Genomic DNA, 21,124 nt, shown 5'->3' with positions numbered 1-21,124 from the left:
CAAGTCTTCCACATCATCTTGCCTTACATATAGCCTACTGTCTGACTGCGGCAAATTAACGCCTGCTTTTCAGAGTTATTAAAATAATCATGCAATTATGAGGCCAGCAATTAGCGGCAGCTTTAATAAATGACGGAATATTTAATAGACCTCATTTGCAAAATCCCCTCCTAATTTTAGTGGTTTCGTTCAGAAACGCCACAGAATTACATATGCATATACAGAATTACATATGTATCAAGGGCTAAAGCACACAGACGCATTGCCCCCGCAAATCACATATTAATTGCGTGTTTATGTGTGTTTTATAAATCCATTCCAAGAATTCAGAACCCTCAATGTCTGTTTTACAGTCGTAAAACATGCACAATCCTTGTATAAATCTAGGCCTAAATAGTTTCTTTCCATACAGAAATTGCTAAATTAATTTTGTGGTTGTCATATAAAAACAGAAGATATACCACACAGTATCCTCTTCATGCACTCAAAGAAGAGCCCCATTAGCTTGACCTAAATAAAGTGGGTTCGTTATGACTGACCTCCATTGCAAATACTCTGCAGGCAGATTTCCTCAAGGCGTGCCTCATCGCCACTTCCAGTCCTTCCAGATCATGATGCTGGATAACAAAGGCCAGGACAGGCCACTGGAAATTCCTCTCCCCTTTACTGAGTGAACCGTGGGCAGATATCAGCCGTGAGAGCTCCGGGGAGGGGTGTCGCAAGAGAGAAGAGCCCACTTCTGCAAGGCACAGCACACATGCCCACTTACACATCAAGTTGATCACTGATCTTTTAAAATCATCCCCAATCCAGTAAACATATAAGGGAGGGGTTGAATGCAGCATCGTCTGGCCATTGGTGTTTGCTAGAATTATGTATAAGGGGCTTTGTCACCATTCAAAGTTGAAAGGATTTTATGGTTATATTTTTAACATTCAAGTTACACATGCCCATAAAAAACAACTTCACTGTTTTAGTCTCCTGTTCCACAAAAAGGTAAAACTCAAAAGTAGTAACAGACCTAACAAATGGCAAGTGGAATAAAACAAAATACAGTGTCTGTTTGGTAATTACACTGAAGGTGTACCTGCATCTCCACTGTTGACTCTGCGTCTGGGAATGGCCTTCACTCGAGCAGTGGAGGTGGAGTTCTGCTTGTCATATTCGGACGCCACCACCGAGTAGGACCTTTGAAATACTGTGCGCTTGGCTGTGTCGCTATCTGTAATGGGGCTTGTCTCCAAACTGAAAAATACAGAACTAATGAACTGAGCGGTAGTTCACTCTCCATGGTCAATCATTAGCCGTAACTTTAGAGTACATGTGCCATATTTCTGTTAATATACAACTACTGGATGTGCATTAAAGGATGAACTGACAATGGACGCAACTGATGCAAAAAGGTAAAGGATATATCGTACCTGTGAGGCATTCCTTTCAAATTGCTTTCAGGCTCCTCAAAGACATTGGGACAGGCGTCTGGGGTGACTGATATATAAGGGGCTGGGACTGAGGTTGATCGCAAGTACCTCATCTCATCTTGGAAAAGATTATCATCATGGTATCCACCAAAATTCTCTGAATGTTGCCTGTACAAGGCAAGAAATGAACAAAGATCACAATATTTGAAATATATTTTATTGGACTGACATTTACTTATTTTATTTACAAAACAGATCAAATAAAACTATTAAAACTCTGTAATCTTCCACCATCTGGAGCCCATTTTTCAAAACTTTGGTAATCAGATTTCCGCGTTTCATCTGGACTACATTGTGCAATTGGGTTTTTCAAAACAACGAAATGTGAACGATTACTGTGATCGGCATTTCGTTTTGCACTTTTAAATCGTGATTAAATGTTGCCATTGGGTATTTCAGAATTAAGAGGAGATCAGGAGTACACTGATCCAAAATACCACGATTATTGTGATCTTACTGAGGAGGTGAATTTATCTTTTAAATGATCATAGCAAACACACGCTATATGTCGAAATAGAGTATTACAATATAATATTTACATATTTATTTAAGGTTTGTATCCATGCAAGCAAAAAGAAACACGTATTTAGTGGTATAGCTTTAATAAAAAAGCACATGCATACTCCTTCACATATGCCTCCTTAAAGCTCGTCTGAGAGATGCTGGACTCCTGACCTACGAGGAAGACGATGAAGATGTCTAAAAACACAGATCCTTTTTTCAAAAATTTTATTTTTATTCAATTTAGATTTCGTTTTTTAATGTATGCTAAGTAAGCATAAATAAAATAACCACTTTTGCGTTATATGTGCACTAACATTAACCTTTTGCAGTCCTATGTCAGACCAGTTCCGAAATTCCCTTTCCCTTTCTTGTCTGATGTCAGACCCTGTCCGACATCAAAAAGAAGCAAAGCACATGTCTCTAGTCGTTTTTTCTCCAGGAAAAGCCGTGAAAACATTTCAATGGTCGAGTGAGACTTATAGGGGCTGAAAAAAAGGGGGCGTATCCGATAGCCCCATGCAACACAGAGATAGCACGGACATAAACAAAGGAGAAAGCTGCTTCTGCATCCAGCGCTCAAAGAATCAGACATTTGCAGAGCTTTTTGAGATGTTATGGTAATAAAATAATGATTTGGATTGCAGGAGTTTGGTGATAAAATGAGTGATCAGGAGAGGATTTATCAGTATGCACATTTATAAAGAGGTATGTGAAAAATACAGCAAACAAGGGGTGGGGCTTGGCTGGAGATACAGTGCTGAGTTTGAAAAACCAGCCCCTGGCAACTTAACTATAATCCTCATTAATCTCAAATATCTTCCTGTTCTTTTAGAATTTACAAGTTCATTATCATTAAATGTTGTATCACTGTTGAGAACAGTTAACTACATGGATCCCCACATTCCTAAAAATAGTACCTGATGCAAGCCTTAGCCGTATCACATCCCCAGACCACCTTGATATTTATTAGACCATATTCCCTAATGCGGGGCTGGTTGCTCTTCATAGGAAGCTCACATGTATATTTATCTTACCCACACTAGTTTGTTATAAGGTTATAATTATATTTTATATTATATTTTATGTCAACATCCAAACATTTACTCACTTGACAGCAATGAACCAGCACTGTTTCACAACAATAAGTCATATGGGTTGAACCAGTCCCCTACCGTGCGAGAGTCTGCAGGTAGAGGCAGCCACACTTGTTGGGAATCTCCTCGGAGACACCCTCCTTGAGGCTGGGTAGATGGGTGTGGAAGGGTTTGGGCAGATGGTGACAGAGCATGTTGGGCTCCGCAGCACTACTCAGGGACAGCAGGAACAGGGCGTTGGCTTTGATGACTTGGTGAGCCTCCATGGTGGGGAGGGCTCGGGGGGTCTTGACTTGCATTGGTTTTTTCTTCGACTGCTTCACCTGATGGCCAGAAAGCTACTCAACTCAAATAGCTATAGGTTTACACTAAATAAAATAGTAACACTGAGGAAGAATATACAAATTTAATCTGGACATTGCAAGATTCGTACAAAGAGGATTCAATCGTAAATTTAATTAAATTCATGGGCAATTTTTTTCCTTCCACATTGCTGTGAGTTCACTTTGCGTTATGGGAAATAGGGCTCTTAGACAGAGAGCATTACACCTGCAATCAAAGCTGCACATACAATAGGAAATGTGAGGTGGGGTCCCATTAAGAGACAGAGGAAACCATGTGCTACTATCAAACTCAGAGTTGTGGTAGGATAAATGGTCTTGATCTGAGTGCAAATACAGTGACTTAAATTGCTAGAATTAGTCCTGAAAAAACACCTAACATCAGCAAGGTTAAAAGAAAAACAAACCTTTTCTCTTGCTGCTGTTTGCTTCTCGCGGAGGTACTTTTCCCTACAGCGGTCACACACTAAATACCATGTGCTGCCTCCGATTCCTCCGTCTCCACAGTTACCAGCCCAGCCTCCACAGAAGTGTCCAATGCTATTATAGCCTTGTCCTCCAGCATACCGACCACAACCTGCACCAAATATGCATCGAAATGAAACACACAAATAGAAAATATATGCTACTTTTAATTCCCAGGTGCAGTCCCACCAAATTATGTCTAAAAAAAGTTCTCCCCTTTATAACTATTATAGCAAGTTAATACTATTTGTTCTTGGTTGCTGAAGGACCGAGAGACAATAAAAACCTATACGTACAAACTTTACCTGGATGGGTTTGTCTCATGTGGTAGGTCACAGGGTAGGGATGAGATTCTCCACACAGCTCACAAATGGTGTCTTTCTCTGGCCCACCCATAGCAAGCTGGGCCATCTCTCCAAAGAGATTTCCTCTTGGCCGAACATCAGCCTTCTCCTTCTTCTTTTTCTCCTTTTTGGATTTCTTGCCATCTTTCTCATTCTCCTTTTTCTTCAGAATGGCACTAGAACCAGGGCTAGGGAAGATCATGTTCTGGGTGGCAGCTTTAATGGTGGCCATGGAGATGTCTTCCCAAAAAGCCACAAGGTGCTGTAAGGTCAGTGGAAGAGGGGACTTTGTCTTTGTGGTTGGTTGACTACAGGTCTCATAGATTACTGTTTCAGCCTTCCCATCCTCACATTTCTCTGGCAGTGGAGGTTCCTTGAGCATGGAGAGGACCTTATTCTTGTTGATGCTGCCCATTTTCGAAATGTCAGGCCCGTGGGGAGAGATGTTGAACATGTTCAAGGCAGAGGAGATCTCTAGGGAGTGCCTGTTCTTCAGCTTGTTTTCCTTCTCATCCATGGCTTGCTGGCTGCTAAGGCTGCTCCTTATGGGTGCATGCTCCTTTGTGAGCTCAGAATTGAACTTTAAGAAGGACGAGCAGGCCATGGCATCATGAACAATCCCCTCATGCCAAAGAAAAGCTGCAAATACTGCACGGGCGCATTCGGCTACTGATGGTGACATAGCTTGCTTGGCGGGCTCCACCAGACGTGCATTCTCACCCTTAAAGAAGGGACCAGATTTCTCTTTCTTGGGTCTTACATGTCTGCCAGTTGTCTTGCGGCTGACTTTGGGAGATGACCTGGTTTCTTGCTCTTCCTTAACTGGAGCTTTCCCTATGCTGAAGTGGACTTTTGAGGAGCCTTCTTCGATGTTTCTGGCATCGGGGTTTTCATCACTACCGTCATCATTGTTGGATGCCAGAGTGCTGGAGGTACAAACCTCTACCACCTCACTGTGCAGGTTTTCCTGTACCACATGGGGAGAGGGAGCTCGGTTTTCATCATTGTCACCAGCTTTTCCATCTTTTGGTGTGATTTTTTGTTTGGGAGAAGTGGAACGTCCGCGTATAGGCTCAGTTAGGGGAGGTTTTTTTTTCCGAAGGGTGTCAGGATCTAGGGTATATGAGTCAGACTTTGACCTCTCCCTAGGTGGATCCAGTTTGAATTTCGAAGATGAGCTGACTATTTGAGGTAGGTTTGTTTCATATGGGGATGTCGATCTTGGAGAACTAGTGCTGGAGGGACTGGATCTGCCAGATGACAAAGCCTTTGGTTTTGGAGAACAGGACCTGGATCCTGGGGTGGGTGATTCTGCCCTTAAGCCTGAGGCTCTGTCGACTTTCAGAGCCTGAAGGGTATTGTGGTTCGGAGACAGCGACCTGCTGTGAGAGTCTGACCTCAACTTAGCCGTGTCAGATTTCAGTACGAGGGATTCACTTGCAGACATGCTTTCTGTGTTCTTCATCTTTGTTTGGTCAGCAGAGGCTCTGTTAACACGGCCATCCAATTTTGGGGATTTGCTTTCTGCTTTGTGTTTCACAGGCAGGTCTAACTTCCCAGCAGGAGATAAATGCCTAGCAGCTGTTGCTAAATTCCCTCTTTCACCTACACATCACAACAGATTAAATTAGCAAAACAATATTTTTAAATTACATCAGTATATTATAAATACACTTTAATAATCATACTAAGACTACTGTTAATAATACAAAATCTCAATACAAAATGAATTTAAATGAAACTTTTATATACAATTACAATTTAATTTGTATTTAGCTATAAAGAACATTGTGGTCATACTCCATACTACAGAGGGAATTAAAAGCAACACTTTTCTATGATTTGTTTTCTGTCTGATTTTCCTTATTTCCAGGCAATCCAATATTTCTTATCAGTAGCTATTGCCACTTAATTTATTTCTTTCTTTCAAATCAGTAATGTAATAAACAATGATATATGGTCTAAAACATCTAGGTAACAAACCTAGCTCAAATGAAATATTTTACAATGCATTACAGTTTCTAAGACCTGTAAAATAAAAATAAAATAAAAAGCAGCAGGGTATTCCCTTTGGAATAGAGAATTTAGGACAAATATATTAGCCACAAAGCATATCAAAACATGATAGCATTTACAAGAGCTTGTGAATGCTTTCTCTGGAATGTGTTAACATATTCACAGGACAGTCGCACTAGGTGTCTGTGGGACAGGACAAGACATTAGGCCTTATTTGTAAGTAATTGAAAATGATGAGAAAGAATTACTTTTTACAGTTATTCTCTATTAGTTTTACCAAGTTTATGCACAGTATGCATTAGGCCAACATATACTGTGAATACAACTAAGACTGATTTTTCATCCTAATATGGGGTGTTTTCTTTTCAACAATTTGAAAGTAGTTTATTCAATTCTCTATTGAAACTGTAGTGAAAACAAGTACAAAATACATTTAAAAAAATGAATATTGAAAAAATGTTGATATAAATTTATATACTGTATATCATACTTATTATATATTATAATATATATATATATATATATATACACACACACACACACACACACACACACACACACACACAGTGGCTTGCAAAAGTATTCAGACCCCTGACCAATCCTCTCATATTACCGAATTACAAATGGTACATTGAAATTTCATTCTGTTTGATATTTTATTTTTAAACACTGAAACTCAGAATCAATTATTGTAAGGTGACATTGGTTTTATGTTGGAAAATATTTTTAAGAAAAAGAAAAAACTGAAATATCTTGCTTGCATAAGTATTCAACCCCTGTGCTGTGGAAGCTCCCAGTTTGCACCAATGAAAGAAATTGCCCTAACGAGGACACAATTACCTTATCATTGGCCTCCACCTGTGAAACATTAAAGTTGCTGTCACATTTTCTCGATAAAAACCCTACTGTTGAAGGATCATTGGTAAGGCTGTGAATCTGAAGGAAAATGAAGACCAAAGAGCATTCTACAGAAGTTAGAGATAAAGTAATACAAATGCATAGATTAGGGAAAGGGTACAAAATAATATCCAAGTGTTTGGATATCCCAGTGAGCACAGTTGGATCAATAATCAGGAAGTGGAAGCTGCATCACACCACCCAGGCACTGCCAAGAAAAGGCCGTCCCTCAAAACTCAGCGCTCAAACAAGAAGGAGACTTGTGAGAGAAGCCACAGAGAGGCCAACAATCACTTTGAAGGAGCTACAGAGTTCAGTGGCTGGAAGTGGTGTAATGGTGCACACCATATCAAGATAACACCATTCTGCATAACACTGGCCTGTATGGGAGGGTGGCAAGAAAGAAGCTGTTACTCAAAAAGTACTGTCTGAAAGCACGTCTGGAGTTTGCCAGAAAGCATGAGAGTGACCCAGCTGTGATGTGGGAAAAGGCCAAGACAGAGCTTTTTGGCCAAAACTCAAATCGCTATGTGTGGCGCAAACTTAACACTGCCCATGCCTCACAACACACCATCCCTACAGTGAAGTATGGTGGTGGCAGCATCATGCTGTGGGGATGCTTCTCATCAACAGGGACTGGGCATCTTGTTACAATTGAAGGAAGAATGGATGGAGAAAAATACAGGAAAATGCTGCAAGAGAATCTGCTTCAGTCCGCTAAAAAACTGAAGCTTGGGAGGAAATTCACTTTTCAGCAGGACAATGATCCCAAGCACAAGGAAAAAGCAACATTGGAGTGGCTCAAGAACAAAAAGGTGAATGTCCTACAGTGGCCCAGTCAAAGTCCTGATCTCAATCCCATTGAGAATCTGTGGCACTATTTGAAAATTGTGGTCCACAAGCGTCGTCCAAAGTACTGGTCCAAAAAGAAAGATCTAAAAAGACCGCGACCAGAATTAAAGGGTTTGGCTGAACCTGAACAACCTGGAGCAAATCTGCCAAGAAGAATGGGCCAAAATCACTCCGACACTGTGTGCAAAGCTGGTACATACTTACCCCAAAAAAACTTAAAGCTGTTATTGCAGCGAAAGGTGGCTCTACCAAATATTAATGTGTGGGGGTTGAATACTTATGCAAGCAAGATATTTCAATTTTTTATTTTTCTTAAAAATATTTCCCAACATAAAACCAAATGTCACCTTACAATAAAAGGCATGTCATATGCAGACAGGCTAAAAGAATTGAATCTGTTCAGTCTTGAACAAAGATTTTGAGTTTAAGTGTTTTAAAATAAAATACTGAAGGGACAGAATGAAATTTCAGTGTACCATTTGTAATTCAGTAATATGAATAGAGAATTGGTCAGGGGTCTGGAATCAACTCCCCAGTTTGCAAGCTGACACCCTGGGATCCTTCAAGAAGCTGCTTGATGAGATTTTGGGATCAATAAGCTACTCAACTCCGAATGGCCTCCTCTCGTTTGTAAACTCTCTCTCTCTCTCTCATACTCCCCAAAAGACTTAAAGCTGTTATTGCAGCGAAAGGTGGCTCTACCAAATATTAATATATTATGCAAGCATATATATATATTTGAGTTTTTTTTTTAAATAAAATATCAAACAGAACGAAATTTCAATGTACCATTTCAGTAATATGAGAGAATTGGTCAGGGGTTTTCTAAACAGTTGAAAAAAAATATTGTCAAAAAATATTATAAACCTTGTTTTATATATAAACAGTATATAAAAAAATATAATTGGAACGAGTATTATATATAATTTTTTTTTTTTTTTTATTAATAATAATAATAATAATAACAAAAAAAACTAAAAAAAAACTGCCATTCCTAATGCAAGAAATCAAATGACAAACTTGATTTGGATGGTAAAAAATGAATCAGAAAGAAGCAGTATCAATTAAATTCCAGCTTTGTGTGCATTTTGCTGGCCAAGCAATGACATGCATACCCACCCTTTTTTTTGTGAGCTAGTGATGAGCGAGCAGAGCCTGGCCCAGCTACACTGCTACCTTTGTGCACACGCTCACGTGAAGCAAGGCTGCAAGATGAAGCGTCTATAGCGAAAAACAGTGGCAGGTAAGCGACAGAGCTTAAAATGGAAGAAAACAATTAGGGAAAAAAAAACACACAACAGGCACACAAAGCAATTTCAAATGCATGAACTGGTGGTGTACTTGTATTCAAACTGGTTTACACTTACACCTATCAGGACCCCCAACTGTACTGTAACACGAGCTTGGAAAAACAGTTCTAATCTCTCTTAAGCAAAATGTATTGCTCTTGTTTTACTGTTTGTCTTTTCGTAATATAAAAAAATATATAATAATAATAATAATCTTTGACATATTTCATCTGGTACTCATTAGAACATTACGGTTGTACACTAGGTTTCCTTTTGTAATTCTAAATGTTTTACCATTGACTCTTGCTGTGCAACTATAAATGATCATTTTATTTGACTTTTTCTCGCATTGACGTGTGAATTATATATATTTTTTCCTGCTTTAACAATGTGGGCAAGTGCTAAGGCAAGAAACTGCTAAGAACACAAGATGCTTTTTTTGTGTGTGTGTGTGTTGGTAGTTTAATGCAGGGCCTAATAAGTTACAGTACATTCCTGTGTTACAGGTTAGATCAATCAATCTGCCCTTCTGAGCCTTGCTATAGCTGCAAAGTCATCTATTCAGGCCACACAAATACAAAAACAAGGACTTCTAGGGTTGTGACATGATAAATGGGTTTCACCTGGAAAAAAAAAATGAGTAAAGAGCAGCAAAACAGTGAGAACATTGTTATACTAAGAGGTCAAATCTTTGTAATGTAGAATTAAAGCTGTAATAACCAAGTCTTTTAAAAAGACAAAACAAAATAGGGCAACACCGTACTTCCCTACAAGCTGGCTTAGCACAACTTCCAAAATATTTCACTGTTCTTGTCCACTGCTCCAATACTTTAAACTACAGCCCTACCTGAATTTACATGGTCTTTATGTGTCTCTAATCCACAGTGTAATGGGGGAATCTGAAAACTAAGCAATACAAGTTCCAAACAAAAAATATATTTAAGTAGTTGCTTTTTTAGGCCTAGTGGCCATTTCTGGGGAAAAGGAATCACAATCTCCTAACTCTCATCAATAATCTGTTCAAATGAAAACCACAAAAGCATCAGTTCATTTACAGAAAAGGATCAAGCATATTGAGACTGGACAAAAAGAACCAATGGGTTAGGCAGTATTTTTCAGTTGCTTCAAAGCTCACGTCAGATGAAGTGGAAATGACAAGGAATGGCGCAGAACACATGTCAAGCAACTAGAGGGTACTAGGAAAGCCACGGTAAAGGTCCCACACACTCACACAACAAAAAGAAAAACAGTGTGTGCAGGTGGCACGGACAGACAGACTTACTCGGAAGCTGCGGTTGAGGCTGAGGCTGCTGGAAGGAAAGGGACTGTCCAAACACAAATGGGCAGTGTACAAGGGAAGAGGGAGGTTTGGCAGCTTGCTCAAATACAGGAGGAGCTGGGAGGAAAGGCCGAGACTGAACACAATTCAGTATGGCACTCAACTGGTCACCTGCAATGTGGAACACACGGAAAACTAGAGCTTTTACTAACCACTGTCATCACAAGAACGCTCACAAAAGCAGGGATTGTCTGGGAGTGGGGGAAAAATAGTTGGCACTAGCTAAATATGGGAAAGGCTATTTTTTGTTTTTTTTCTCCCCCAGTTAAACAGCATATATACACAATCCATTGCCTTCTTGCATAAAAAACTTAGGACTGTGCAGAAGTAGCAGGGGTGTGTTTGTCACAAGTGGATTGCTCATCTGCTGTTTAACCCTTTGCCCTTTAGAAAGTACTGTTAAAAGGCATCAGTGTACATTTAAATAGGCTATTGACAAGGGGCGAGGCACCAATTACCATGACCATAGAGGAATTATTACAAATGTGAACAATCTCACTGTTGCTTCACCGTTCTGAGTAACAGGCTATTTGGTGTGGCTGATAAGTTCCTGAGAGTAGCTTTATTGGATGCTACTTGGTGAAAACAGGTGGTCAGTAACAAGTAATGGGGTAAAATAAGCCAGTAAGCTAAACCACACAGAGGCAAGTCTTAGTACAGAGTAGAGGGCAGCAGTCAGCTTTAAAGTCTAGTTTAGTGCCTGGTTAAAGTGACTCCTAAGATGGGATGGCAGAAATGTTCCTTAACAGAGATGGTTTCTTGCCCATGCAGAGAGAATGATAACGACACCCACACTTCATGCAAAACTCAAAAGTAAACACATGCAAAACTAGAACAGAAATACTTTTGCGTTTATGTATGTTGAAAAGTTAAAATCATACATACCCACTGCGAAGAATATAAACTACATACAACACATGCCAAAGCACAGTTTAATCAAAACTAGTTTAAAGATTTTGCCTTCAATTACACATCTCCTGTCAAATGTCCATGCAAAATGACACCAAATTGAGAGGAGCAGTTTCCCGTTATAGCCATAGCATACTGGTGTCAGTACCATACTGGAAAAATCTATATTCCTGCAAGTTTCACAAAATGAATTTAAGTGGCTCAACAGGTACCTTGATTATATTTATTTAATGCCTCACATGGGTATATTTAATATCAAACTAGTGCTGTTATCTTCCTTTTTAAATATAAAGGTAAAGTATATTAAAAAAATAATGGCAAGCTACTGTACAACTATTACCATCTAGTATTGAAACATTAACCCAAAAATAAGGCTATTTCTAAATTAATACTTTGTCCTGCCAAACATTAGCACCCACTAGCAACAAAAGGAAGTATTAACTGGATGCTGAAAAGTCTCATGAAGACATTTTTTTGTAGAGATTCACAGTTCTTTGGCTGTACTCTGTCTGAGGTTATGCAGCAGTCAAGTTCATTTCTTTGTTCTAAAAAAACAAAATCTGATGGTAGTCATTTAAAAGAACATTCTAGAGAACTGGAAATCATTCTAGAGAACTGGACATCACTCTGCAGGTGTTACTTTTACATTGCATAATGCTGCACTCCAAAGACACAAGACAGTAACAGAAACACAAACAATCTATTTGTACCTTAGTAGACTAAATGATACAGCAAGCATAACAAACAAACAAAAAAAAAAATGATGCAGGGGGTCCTAAATTCCTTCACCTACACTACCAAAATCAAACAACTGTCTCATTTGTTTGTTCAATAGTCTGCAGTATTTGCAAAATTATCTACTTTTCAGACGTAAGCTACAGTGATTCGTTTTTTTTTTTTTTTAAACAAGCTAGATAATCTTAACAAGAGGATTTGTTCCAGCAGTAAAAATGTCCAGTATGCAAAAACAGAGAATAACTAAGTTAGGCAAAAGACAGCATTACAATTAAAATGAAACAGCACAGATCTGTGAGTACAGAAAAAATATAGTACACAGGCAAAACCAACACAAACAAAACAATGTAGAGAAATCAATAAAAAAAAACAAAGTTCTAATCTGCTGTTCATTTTATGAACAGCATATATGTTTTTATTTATGCTTCTAAATATTCCTGGTTTTAACCTCATCAGTGTCTCAATATTTTTTTTTAACGGGGCTACGAGGAATTCTACTAGTAGGCGATGGAAATGTTGTAAGATGTGATTTTGTCTTTGGGCTAGCCCTTGAGTCTTAGAATTAAAGCTCACAGAGTGTATTTTTTTTTTTTTTAAATATAGGTTTTCCCAGATCTCACAAATACTGAACTTTGAATGTGACATGGATTTGATCTGTCAAATGTAGGGTTCTAAGCATTTAACAAACTGCATGTATAGAAATAGTGTTGAGGTTTTCAGTTTATTCTCTCCTTTCACTCATATAGCTTCAGATTTGTACTCACCTTTATTATTTGAAATCCCATAGTCATATCCTTGGGCACCGTTGGCAGCAGCATCCCTGTTGAAAGCTTGAACAGAGAAAGGACTTGGAGGTGGTGTTTGTGCTCCTTGATCCAGTATTACTTGCTCTGTTATAAAAGACAGCTGGATTCAAACATGCCTTCAGCGTAACCACTACAGGGAGGAAATGTGTGCTGTAAAACTCTGCACATTGTAGATCTAGAAGGTACCCAGCTCCTGAGGATCTCAATGTGATGTACAGAACGACCTTCTTTCTGTTTTTTTAAACCAAAGTGCAATCTGAAGCCATTTTGTGACAGTCACATGTAACTATTAAGTGTTATAAAACTAGTAACAAACACCTATATTCTGAACTGCTTGTTACAGATTTGTAACATTATTATTTTTCTAACAAATTGTGCAAATTGCACACATTATTTTTACAAATAAAGTCACAGCATAAGACACAATGTTTTTTTCTTAGTAAAAAGGCAAACTTTATCATAACAGTTGGTAAAAAATCAATATTATATATCAATATAGTATGTTGCCTAATAAGCAAGTAGCTTGCTTGCTGGCACAATCCTGTAGCAAATGTGTACCAACTAGTACAACTGACTGCTTGAAGCAAACTCCCATAGGCAGTTTAACATCCTCTCTACATGTATAATGAGCTACAGTATCATACAACCTTTAAATGATATCAAGAACACGACAACTACGTATACTTAACAGATGGTCTTACCCTCTTCATGTCGAAGGTACTGATTGCCTCCCCGATCTCTCGCAAGAGACCAGGCCTCTCCTTCCTCACTTTCACAAAACTCCACTATACTGTTCTTATCCAACTGCACCCAAGTGCCTTCTGAGTTTGTCACCTGGTACACAAACAATGCTTTTTATCTCATGCCACACATTATTATTATTATTTTTTTTAAACAGTCAATTGGAGCAAGCTGAAAAAACTTTAAAAAAATGTAAGCAATATACAATGCAATATATTGTTGTATATTTTTGTAGTACAGTATTAAGTTGTAGTCATACAATGAAACAGGCCCTATTCTTTTACTGTTGCAATATAATTACTGTTATTGATCTGAAAGGGATATTATAAACCCTCTCCTCCTGTAGAAAGAAGAGGCTCCATTAAAACAAATGCAAAACATTAAAAGGGCAATTATTTGCTTTGTAAAACTGCCCATAACAATGGCATAAGCATCCAAACATTAAATATTACGGATACTGATTTTACACATTTATTATTTGCAATCTGTAGTTGAAAGGAATTATTGTTAAGGATTAGTCTGTAAAAGAACTGACACACTGCAACACACACAAGTAGCCTTAGAGGCCATTCAAGAAACAGCATGACATACGACATCTCAAATTAAAGTCTTAGCAGTATGTAGCGCCTCTGGAAAGGAACCAGAGGCAACAATCAAATTTGTTAAGAAAAAAAAAAGAAAGAAAAAAACAGTAGATATGAACGGTAGAAAAACTGCTGGAGCATTTCCATTGCTATTAGTATATTTATGGTTTCTCAGACCAAGTTTATGGACAGATATTTGACTCTGCATTTCAGATACTGACTCTGCAGGTCCAACCTCCTGTTATTCCTAATGGCATCAACGCCTCCACAGTAGCTAAAGGACATAAGAACATTATAGTTTTGACTGCTTGAACAAAGAAAGGACTGACACTCTTAAATCAAGACTACTACGAAAATCCACTTAAACCTTGTGTTTATCACATTATATAGTAACAGAAAAGGAAATGTTGCAGCCATTATAGGTTATGTATAGGAGACTGTTGCTCAGAAAGTTGCACGAAAAAAGAGCAAATTATTGATAAAAACCCACTCAGAAGAATGACAGAACACACATACCAGCAGAGTCCACATCAACCTTTGCACAAAGTGTTACTGTGATTGCTGCTTTTGCAAAAGTGCAAAAACCTGGCAACTATGAAGTGATGACTGGTAGCCACAAGAACACACTTGGATCCATACCTCGCCTACTGCCTTGACTTTGTTTCCCAGAACTAACATTCCAATTGGGATACCTCTAAGGTTAGGGCAGCTTCTGATGTTGTGACCCGAGGGTCCAGTCTTCACTACCTTATAAACGCCTGGTCCGCCATGCAGGCATGGCCTGTCCTGCTCTCTCACGGACACTTCATGGGAGCGCCGGGCATTGACCTCCTTAAAATAATCATCACAATGCATTCTGGACTCCTAGAAAAGCCAAGAGAATGGATTCAGTCTTTACCTTATCACATCAGCTCAGTTTGCATATGGCTGCTGAAATATGTGGAGTGAAGTATTTGTTAAATATGCTATAGATGAAATGGTCCAGATGGATCCTTTTGATGGCATCAGTTTCATCTTCCAAACTAAAATCCTCAAATCACATTTTTAACATCAGTGTTAGTTCAAATCCAACATATGGACTGTTCTTTGTTATATTAGGAAATGTTTATATATTTGTATTTATGGTTCTTATATTGACACTGTTTGTCTACTGGAGAAAAACTGATTTTAACTTTAAAAAATATTCCTTAGCCTATACAGATCAGAAGAATTTTAGATTTACTTTCAAATATTTTAAAACAGATTTTTTTTAACAGCATGTCCTTTTTATAAAATTATTCTGACACAATCAGATGAACAAAAGTCTAAAAGTTCTGGTATATTTTTGCATACAGTTCAGCTAAGATTAGATTACTAGGTGAGTGAAGTTTACATATTAGATCACATCACTATAAAACTACTAAGTGCAGCACTCCACTATTCAATGTAAAATTGTTCATTTCTAAAGAATTATTATGGAAAAGAATCACCTTGCATGTGAAACACATATTACATTGCCTACAAGGTACAAAACAGACAAATACAGTTGAATCTTGTGAAGTCACTCCACAGCACAAATAATTCAATATAACAGTGGAAACAAAATGGTTTTCATGAAACACTGACCAGAGCTGTATCTGAAGTGCCTGAAAGCAACATGCAACTGTTTGGTGGTGAAGACCTGCCACCCACTGGGTCACTGTAGTCAGGTATTGGCTTAAAATGTATCTTTTGATTTTCAGGTTTTTATTCATACTTTTTTTTTTTTCTTCCAAGTGACCGTGCAATAAGCTTAACAATGTAATAAACACTTAAACTATTATTTGTATGCTCCAATAGTAAACACAGAATTGGACTGTTACTGGTTACAGTGGTAGTGTCACCTATGGGCTCCTACAAGCATCACACTACTGGTCTTTGTAAGAAGTTGTGATATTTTTACTGCTATTTCTGGACGAGCCAATGGCAAAGTCGTTTGTTTTTTCTTTTTGCTTTTTAATTGCTAATAACTGTTAGCTGTATGCACCTATTGCTGAGAAGAACAGATCATGCATGCAGAAGACACTGATTAAAACAAGTCCAAGGTCCCCATCAATATGTCTTTTATATACAAACAAGGACTGCAACTTACAGTATTTAGAAATATATAAAACACAATCATTGTAAAAGGAAAAGAAAGCACTGCAAAGCCATGAATGCCCCTAGCATTGAACTCACCTGGGGACACACAGATTTGGAACTCCCAGATAAAAAGTCGATATCCCTGACTCCATGGCTAGCATTAAAGACATACTAAGCAACAAAGTTTAAGAAAAGTCAAACACTATCAAGGGGATATTAATTGTAACTAATTGACTAAGTGCTTTTTTTTTTTAAAGCCATTGATTGGAACTTGGTTTGAAATCAGCCATAATGAGATACAGAAGTGAACCCAGCTTTTAACAAGCAATTTATGCTATTGCCCAGCTGTAACTATATTAAAATAATGCAGCAAGTAAGTGCTGGAAAGTACAGATTTCAACACCATTTGTAATTATGATGATTTCAAAACTAAAGCTCCCATCATAGCCCACCACAAATATGCAGGATGTATTTATTGAGAAGCTAAGGGTCATTCACTGATTACACCATCATTTACCAAGGATATGAAAAATAATACAAGCTGCAAAAGACATACGTTAAAGAAAATAAAAAAAAAAAAATGTCCAAAAAAGATGTAGTGTTTCATGCAGTTTACATTAGTACCTTATATGGACTGCCAGATTGCCTCTACTGCGCCCAATGCACCCTGGGAAATATTTGCTTCAAAGTCAGAATTCCCCAATAAAGCAGTGATAAACAATGCAAATTGTTTCATGGCAGAAAAGAACAAACAAACATACAAAGAGGTGCATACTTGCGTGAAACTGTATTAACCGGAGTGCAGTCTGTTTAATGAATCAGGAGTGCGGATCTTTTAAAACAATGCAGTCTTTCTGTGCCATGAAACAAAACATATTACTCAAATTCATGTGCCTTAAGTTGTGAAGCAATTGTGAAAAGCGATGGAAACCAAGGCATGCGCAGTTAAGCACAGTCATTGCCCCACACTGAATGGTCTAATCTAGTACCTTTCTTTTGTCAATTCCTTTAGTTGGAAAGCCACTTGAACATCTTTTAATAGTCAAAAAATGAATGTTTAGTAGCATGCACTTGCTCTAACATGGCAGTCCTTAAGCTGTCATTTGATTTTTCAATAATTGAGAAAAGCAATAAACCAAAAGAATGAACAGGGTGCAGTATTAACTCGATACAACCCCAATTTTGAACTGTTTTCGTTTTTATTATAAAGGTACATCATAATAGCCAAAAAAACCCCGAAAAAACAGCTCGATATAAAAAAATGAAACTGGTATCTAGCCATTAAACACCGGAAAAAAAAGTGGAAATGGTTACTCTATTCACAACGACCGAGCCCCCCCCCCCCCCCCCCCCCCCCCATAAAAAAAAAAAAAAAAAAACCTACTACTACCTTCCTGATTTGTATCTATCATTGATTCTTTCTGAATACCTTAAACCCACAACTACTGAGTAGCAGCACATTTCTATTGGAGATTCCGCTTGGGAGATTAAAACAAGATTACAATTAGGAAAGGTGGCTTGTTCGCGGGATTTAAAGATGTTTTACAGTTAAGATACGGAGGATTTAACACAAAAAAAAAAAAAAAAAAAAAAAAAAAAAAAAAAAAATAAAAAAAGAAAAAAAGGAAAAAAAAGAAAAAAAAAAAACCAAAAAAAAAAAACACCCAAAAAAAAGAAAAAAAAAAAAAAAAAAAAAAAAAAAAAAATAAAAAAAAAAAAAAAAAAAAAAAAAAAAATAAAAAACATAAAAAAAAAAATAAAAACAAAAAAAAAAAAAAAAAAAAAAAAAAAAAAAAAAAAACAACAAAAAAAAAAAACACAAAAAAAAAAAAAAAAAAAAAAAAAAAAAAAAGAAAAAAAAAAAAAAAAAAGAACAAAAAAAAAAAGCCGAGGGAATTAGTACACAAAAAACAACCACCCCCCATAAGGTCAGTATTACAATTTTCGTTTTCCCCCTTTGCGGTCCTAAAGTCGGAAAGCACAGACATTCTCAGTTTTTTTCTCCAGAAAAAGCAGAGAAAAAACCTACTCTGTCATTTGATTTTTTCATCATGATTAGGAGCTGAATAAAAACCCAAACATGGTTGAACCAAGGCACATGAAAGGGCGTATCTCCTTAGTCTTTCATGGATCCTAAATTCATATTGGAGGACATTAAAAAACAAGGACCGAATAGCTCGAAAGGTGGCACCGCTTTCCTAAAGGGGAGATAGTGTCACAGGATGTATTAGTTTTTGAGATTTGTCTAAAGAAATTACAAAATTTTTTTAAATTTTATTCGGAGGGAAAGAACCCTTTGCGGTCCTATCCCATATCATCAATGGCAAGACGTAAAGCAAAGCACAGTCTCTAGTCGTTTTTTCTCCGGAAAAAGCCGAGAAAACCTTTCAATGGCGAGTGAGACCGACAGGAGCTGAATGAAACTGAATGGCTAAAAGGGACAGAAAAATACTGATAACAAAGGTGGGGCTTGGCTGGATAAAAGTACCAATTAACGGGAAAATGGGGGTAGACATTTAAGAGCTGCGTTTTAAACACTTATTGTTCCTGTTTTTACTTTGTACTGAAAAAAACATTAATGTAATTTGTGGCTTTAAATTTGCTTTGGTGCGAATTCAACAACCGGAGGTAGCTGCTTCCGCATCCAGCGCTTAAAGAATATCACAGACATTTGCTGAGCTTTTTGAGATGTTATAGTAATAAAATTAGTAGTTTGGTGATAAAACGAGTGATCAGGAGAGGATTTATCAGTATGCACGTCTATAAAGAGTTATGTGAAAAATACAGGGAACAAGGGGTGGGGCTTGGCTGGAGATACAGTATTCAGTGCCTTTTAAACCTGTTTTACTCTGAAAAAAAATTTGTAAAATAAACAATGCGTGTGAAAATAAATTGGACATGACGCACCTGACAAGCACTGAATAAATGAACCGCGAATTGGAAATGGTGAAGAAATCTAAAAAAATGTCTACACACAAAAACCGTGAAGAAGACGACCTGTGTCCATGACAATAAGGATTTCACTGGAAGACAGCAAAGGAAAGAAGGTACAACTTAAGTGTGCAAGTACTGTCAAATTACTACTATACATATTTTGGCCAAAAAAAAAACAGCCAAGTAACTGAAAACAATACTTTCATACAGTATATAAAAAGCGAAAGCCCCGAAAAAAACAGTTTACATAAAACTCAAAAATAGCTAATAATAATAATAAAGCACGGAAAAATGAAATTAACAAAAACCAAAAAACAGAAGCCCTAATTACAACTTACTAATTCTCAGATTTAATGTAACTGAAATTAACTTCCTTTTTTAGGAGGAAAAAACGTAACAGCACGATACTGAAATAGGTGTCATTCTGATACTTCTACTAAGTAGACAGAAAACAGCAAATTTGATCTTTTGGGTATCTTTCAAAATCTACAGTATTAAAACGAGACTTTGATTTTGATTTCTGTCGCATGGTGAGTGGTTTGGAGTATAATTTATCTGAAGTTGACTGATTCGCAAATGACCAGCATAGGGGCCCTGGCCTCTACAGAGGGAGGCCTTTACTTACGTCAACAGGGACCAGAAGGCTCCTGCCCAGATGTTGGTTAAAAGAGAGGCACCAGGCTTCAGTGTACCCATTCATGTTGGGAACATACTTCTTTACAGTCTCATCATTCAGTCTCAGCCATACACCATCATCATTGTGGATCTATGGGAAACAAGCAACAAAAACGAGCCATGCCCTCCTGTAACTGCTAAAATGCCTAGCAAGGTCTCAAAGACGGCTAGCTGCCCACAGAACTGTGGGCACAGAGAAGTGAGCAGTGGGAAGGGAGCAGACACTTTGAGAAATTTAGAAACTGAGAGGAAAAGAATAAAGAATGGTTAAGCAGGGGAAAAGTTTATATTTTCAGAAATAACGAGATGGGCTTTACGAGTATCTAATTTTTTTTGAGCCTTTAAAACTTCAGAAGACGCACATACTGTACACTACTGATGCCTCTAGTCTGTCACTGCTGTCTCTTTCTGTGCCTAAGTTTATGCGTTCAGCGTTGTGTGTGCATTTGCAAGAGTGAATCAAACAACAGCAAACTGAAGTGGTAGCGGTAGCTGAAACAAGTGAGCGACTTGCAGTGGAACCTACGCTACAGATTCAATCAATTTCAACAAGTAATTAATCATTTTTTTGTTTCCCACATATTTCTAGATTGCTGCCTCAAAGTTTCTTGCGTGTATATGAAGCCAGACAAATGAAAAATGAAAAAGAAAAAAACTGCATAAACCAAAACAAAATAATGGCAGAAATGATTCCAAAGCTTGATGTGTGGCTGGCTACGTTTAAAAAGACCATACAGATTGTTATTTGCTAACAGCTTCATTGAAAATGAAAAACAAAATCCCATCAATAACAAAGACCCTCATCTGAACAAGTATTACCTCATCAATGAAAGTGATGGTTCCATTGACCTTGACTATGCCTATCTGTTCACTCTGTAGAGAGGGGTGGCTACGGACGCGAAGCCCTGCGCTGTCCTTGGCCACAAATTTGCGAACCTGAGAGAAGCAAAGGGAAACAGTGAGGCAGAGGAACCGAGCACAAAAAAAAGCTCTTAAGAAATGAAGAAAGCAGATGCAA

The 21,124-nt window shown here is 37.7% G+C and overlaps 1 protein-coding gene across 15 annotated transcripts in view; it reads right to left on the bottom strand.

The window, feature by feature from the left end:
* The window catches only part of LOC121327729 (E3 ubiquitin-protein ligase MYCBP2), a 145,995-nt gene that overhangs the window by 26,752 nt on the left and 98,119 nt on the right, over window positions 1–21,124 (bottom strand). For 5 of the 15 annotated variants that reach the window (XM_041271894.1, XM_041271897.1, XM_041271898.1 and 2 more), the window contains 13 exons: window positions 20,926–21,042; window positions 20,057–20,197; window positions 15,037–15,261; window positions 13,774–13,906; window positions 13,031–13,156; window positions 10,566–10,733; window positions 9,114–9,215; window positions 4,191–5,834; window positions 3,828–3,997; window positions 3,158–3,417; window positions 1,422–1,589; window positions 1,088–1,245; window positions 540–739 (listed from right to left, as the gene is read on the bottom strand). In XM_041271894.1, coding sequence (XP_041127828.1) covers window positions 540–739; window positions 1,088–1,245; window positions 1,422–1,589; window positions 3,158–3,417; window positions 3,828–3,997; window positions 4,191–5,834; window positions 9,114–9,215; window positions 10,566–10,733; window positions 13,031–13,156; window positions 13,774–13,906; window positions 15,037–15,261; window positions 20,057–20,197; window positions 20,926–21,042 — 3,612 coding nt within the window. The remainder of the gene's footprint in view (window positions 1–539; window positions 740–1,087; window positions 1,246–1,421; window positions 1,590–3,157; window positions 3,418–3,827; window positions 3,998–4,190; window positions 5,835–9,113; window positions 9,216–10,565; window positions 10,734–13,030; window positions 13,157–13,773; window positions 13,907–15,036; window positions 15,262–20,056; window positions 20,198–20,925; window positions 21,043–21,124) is intronic. The other 10 variants (XM_041271908.1, XM_041271909.1, XM_041271895.1 and 7 more) reach the window with 9 other exon arrangements.

Source organism: Polyodon spathula, chromosome 15 (genome assembly GCF_017654505.1).
Source record: "Polyodon spathula isolate WHYD16114869_AA chromosome 15, ASM1765450v1, whole genome shotgun sequence".
Classification (NCBI taxonomy): domain Eukaryota; kingdom Metazoa; phylum Chordata; class Actinopteri; order Acipenseriformes; family Polyodontidae; genus Polyodon; species Polyodon spathula.
The sequence above is the reverse complement of the archived record's forward strand: the minus strand, read 5'-3'. Positions and strand labels throughout refer to the sequence as shown.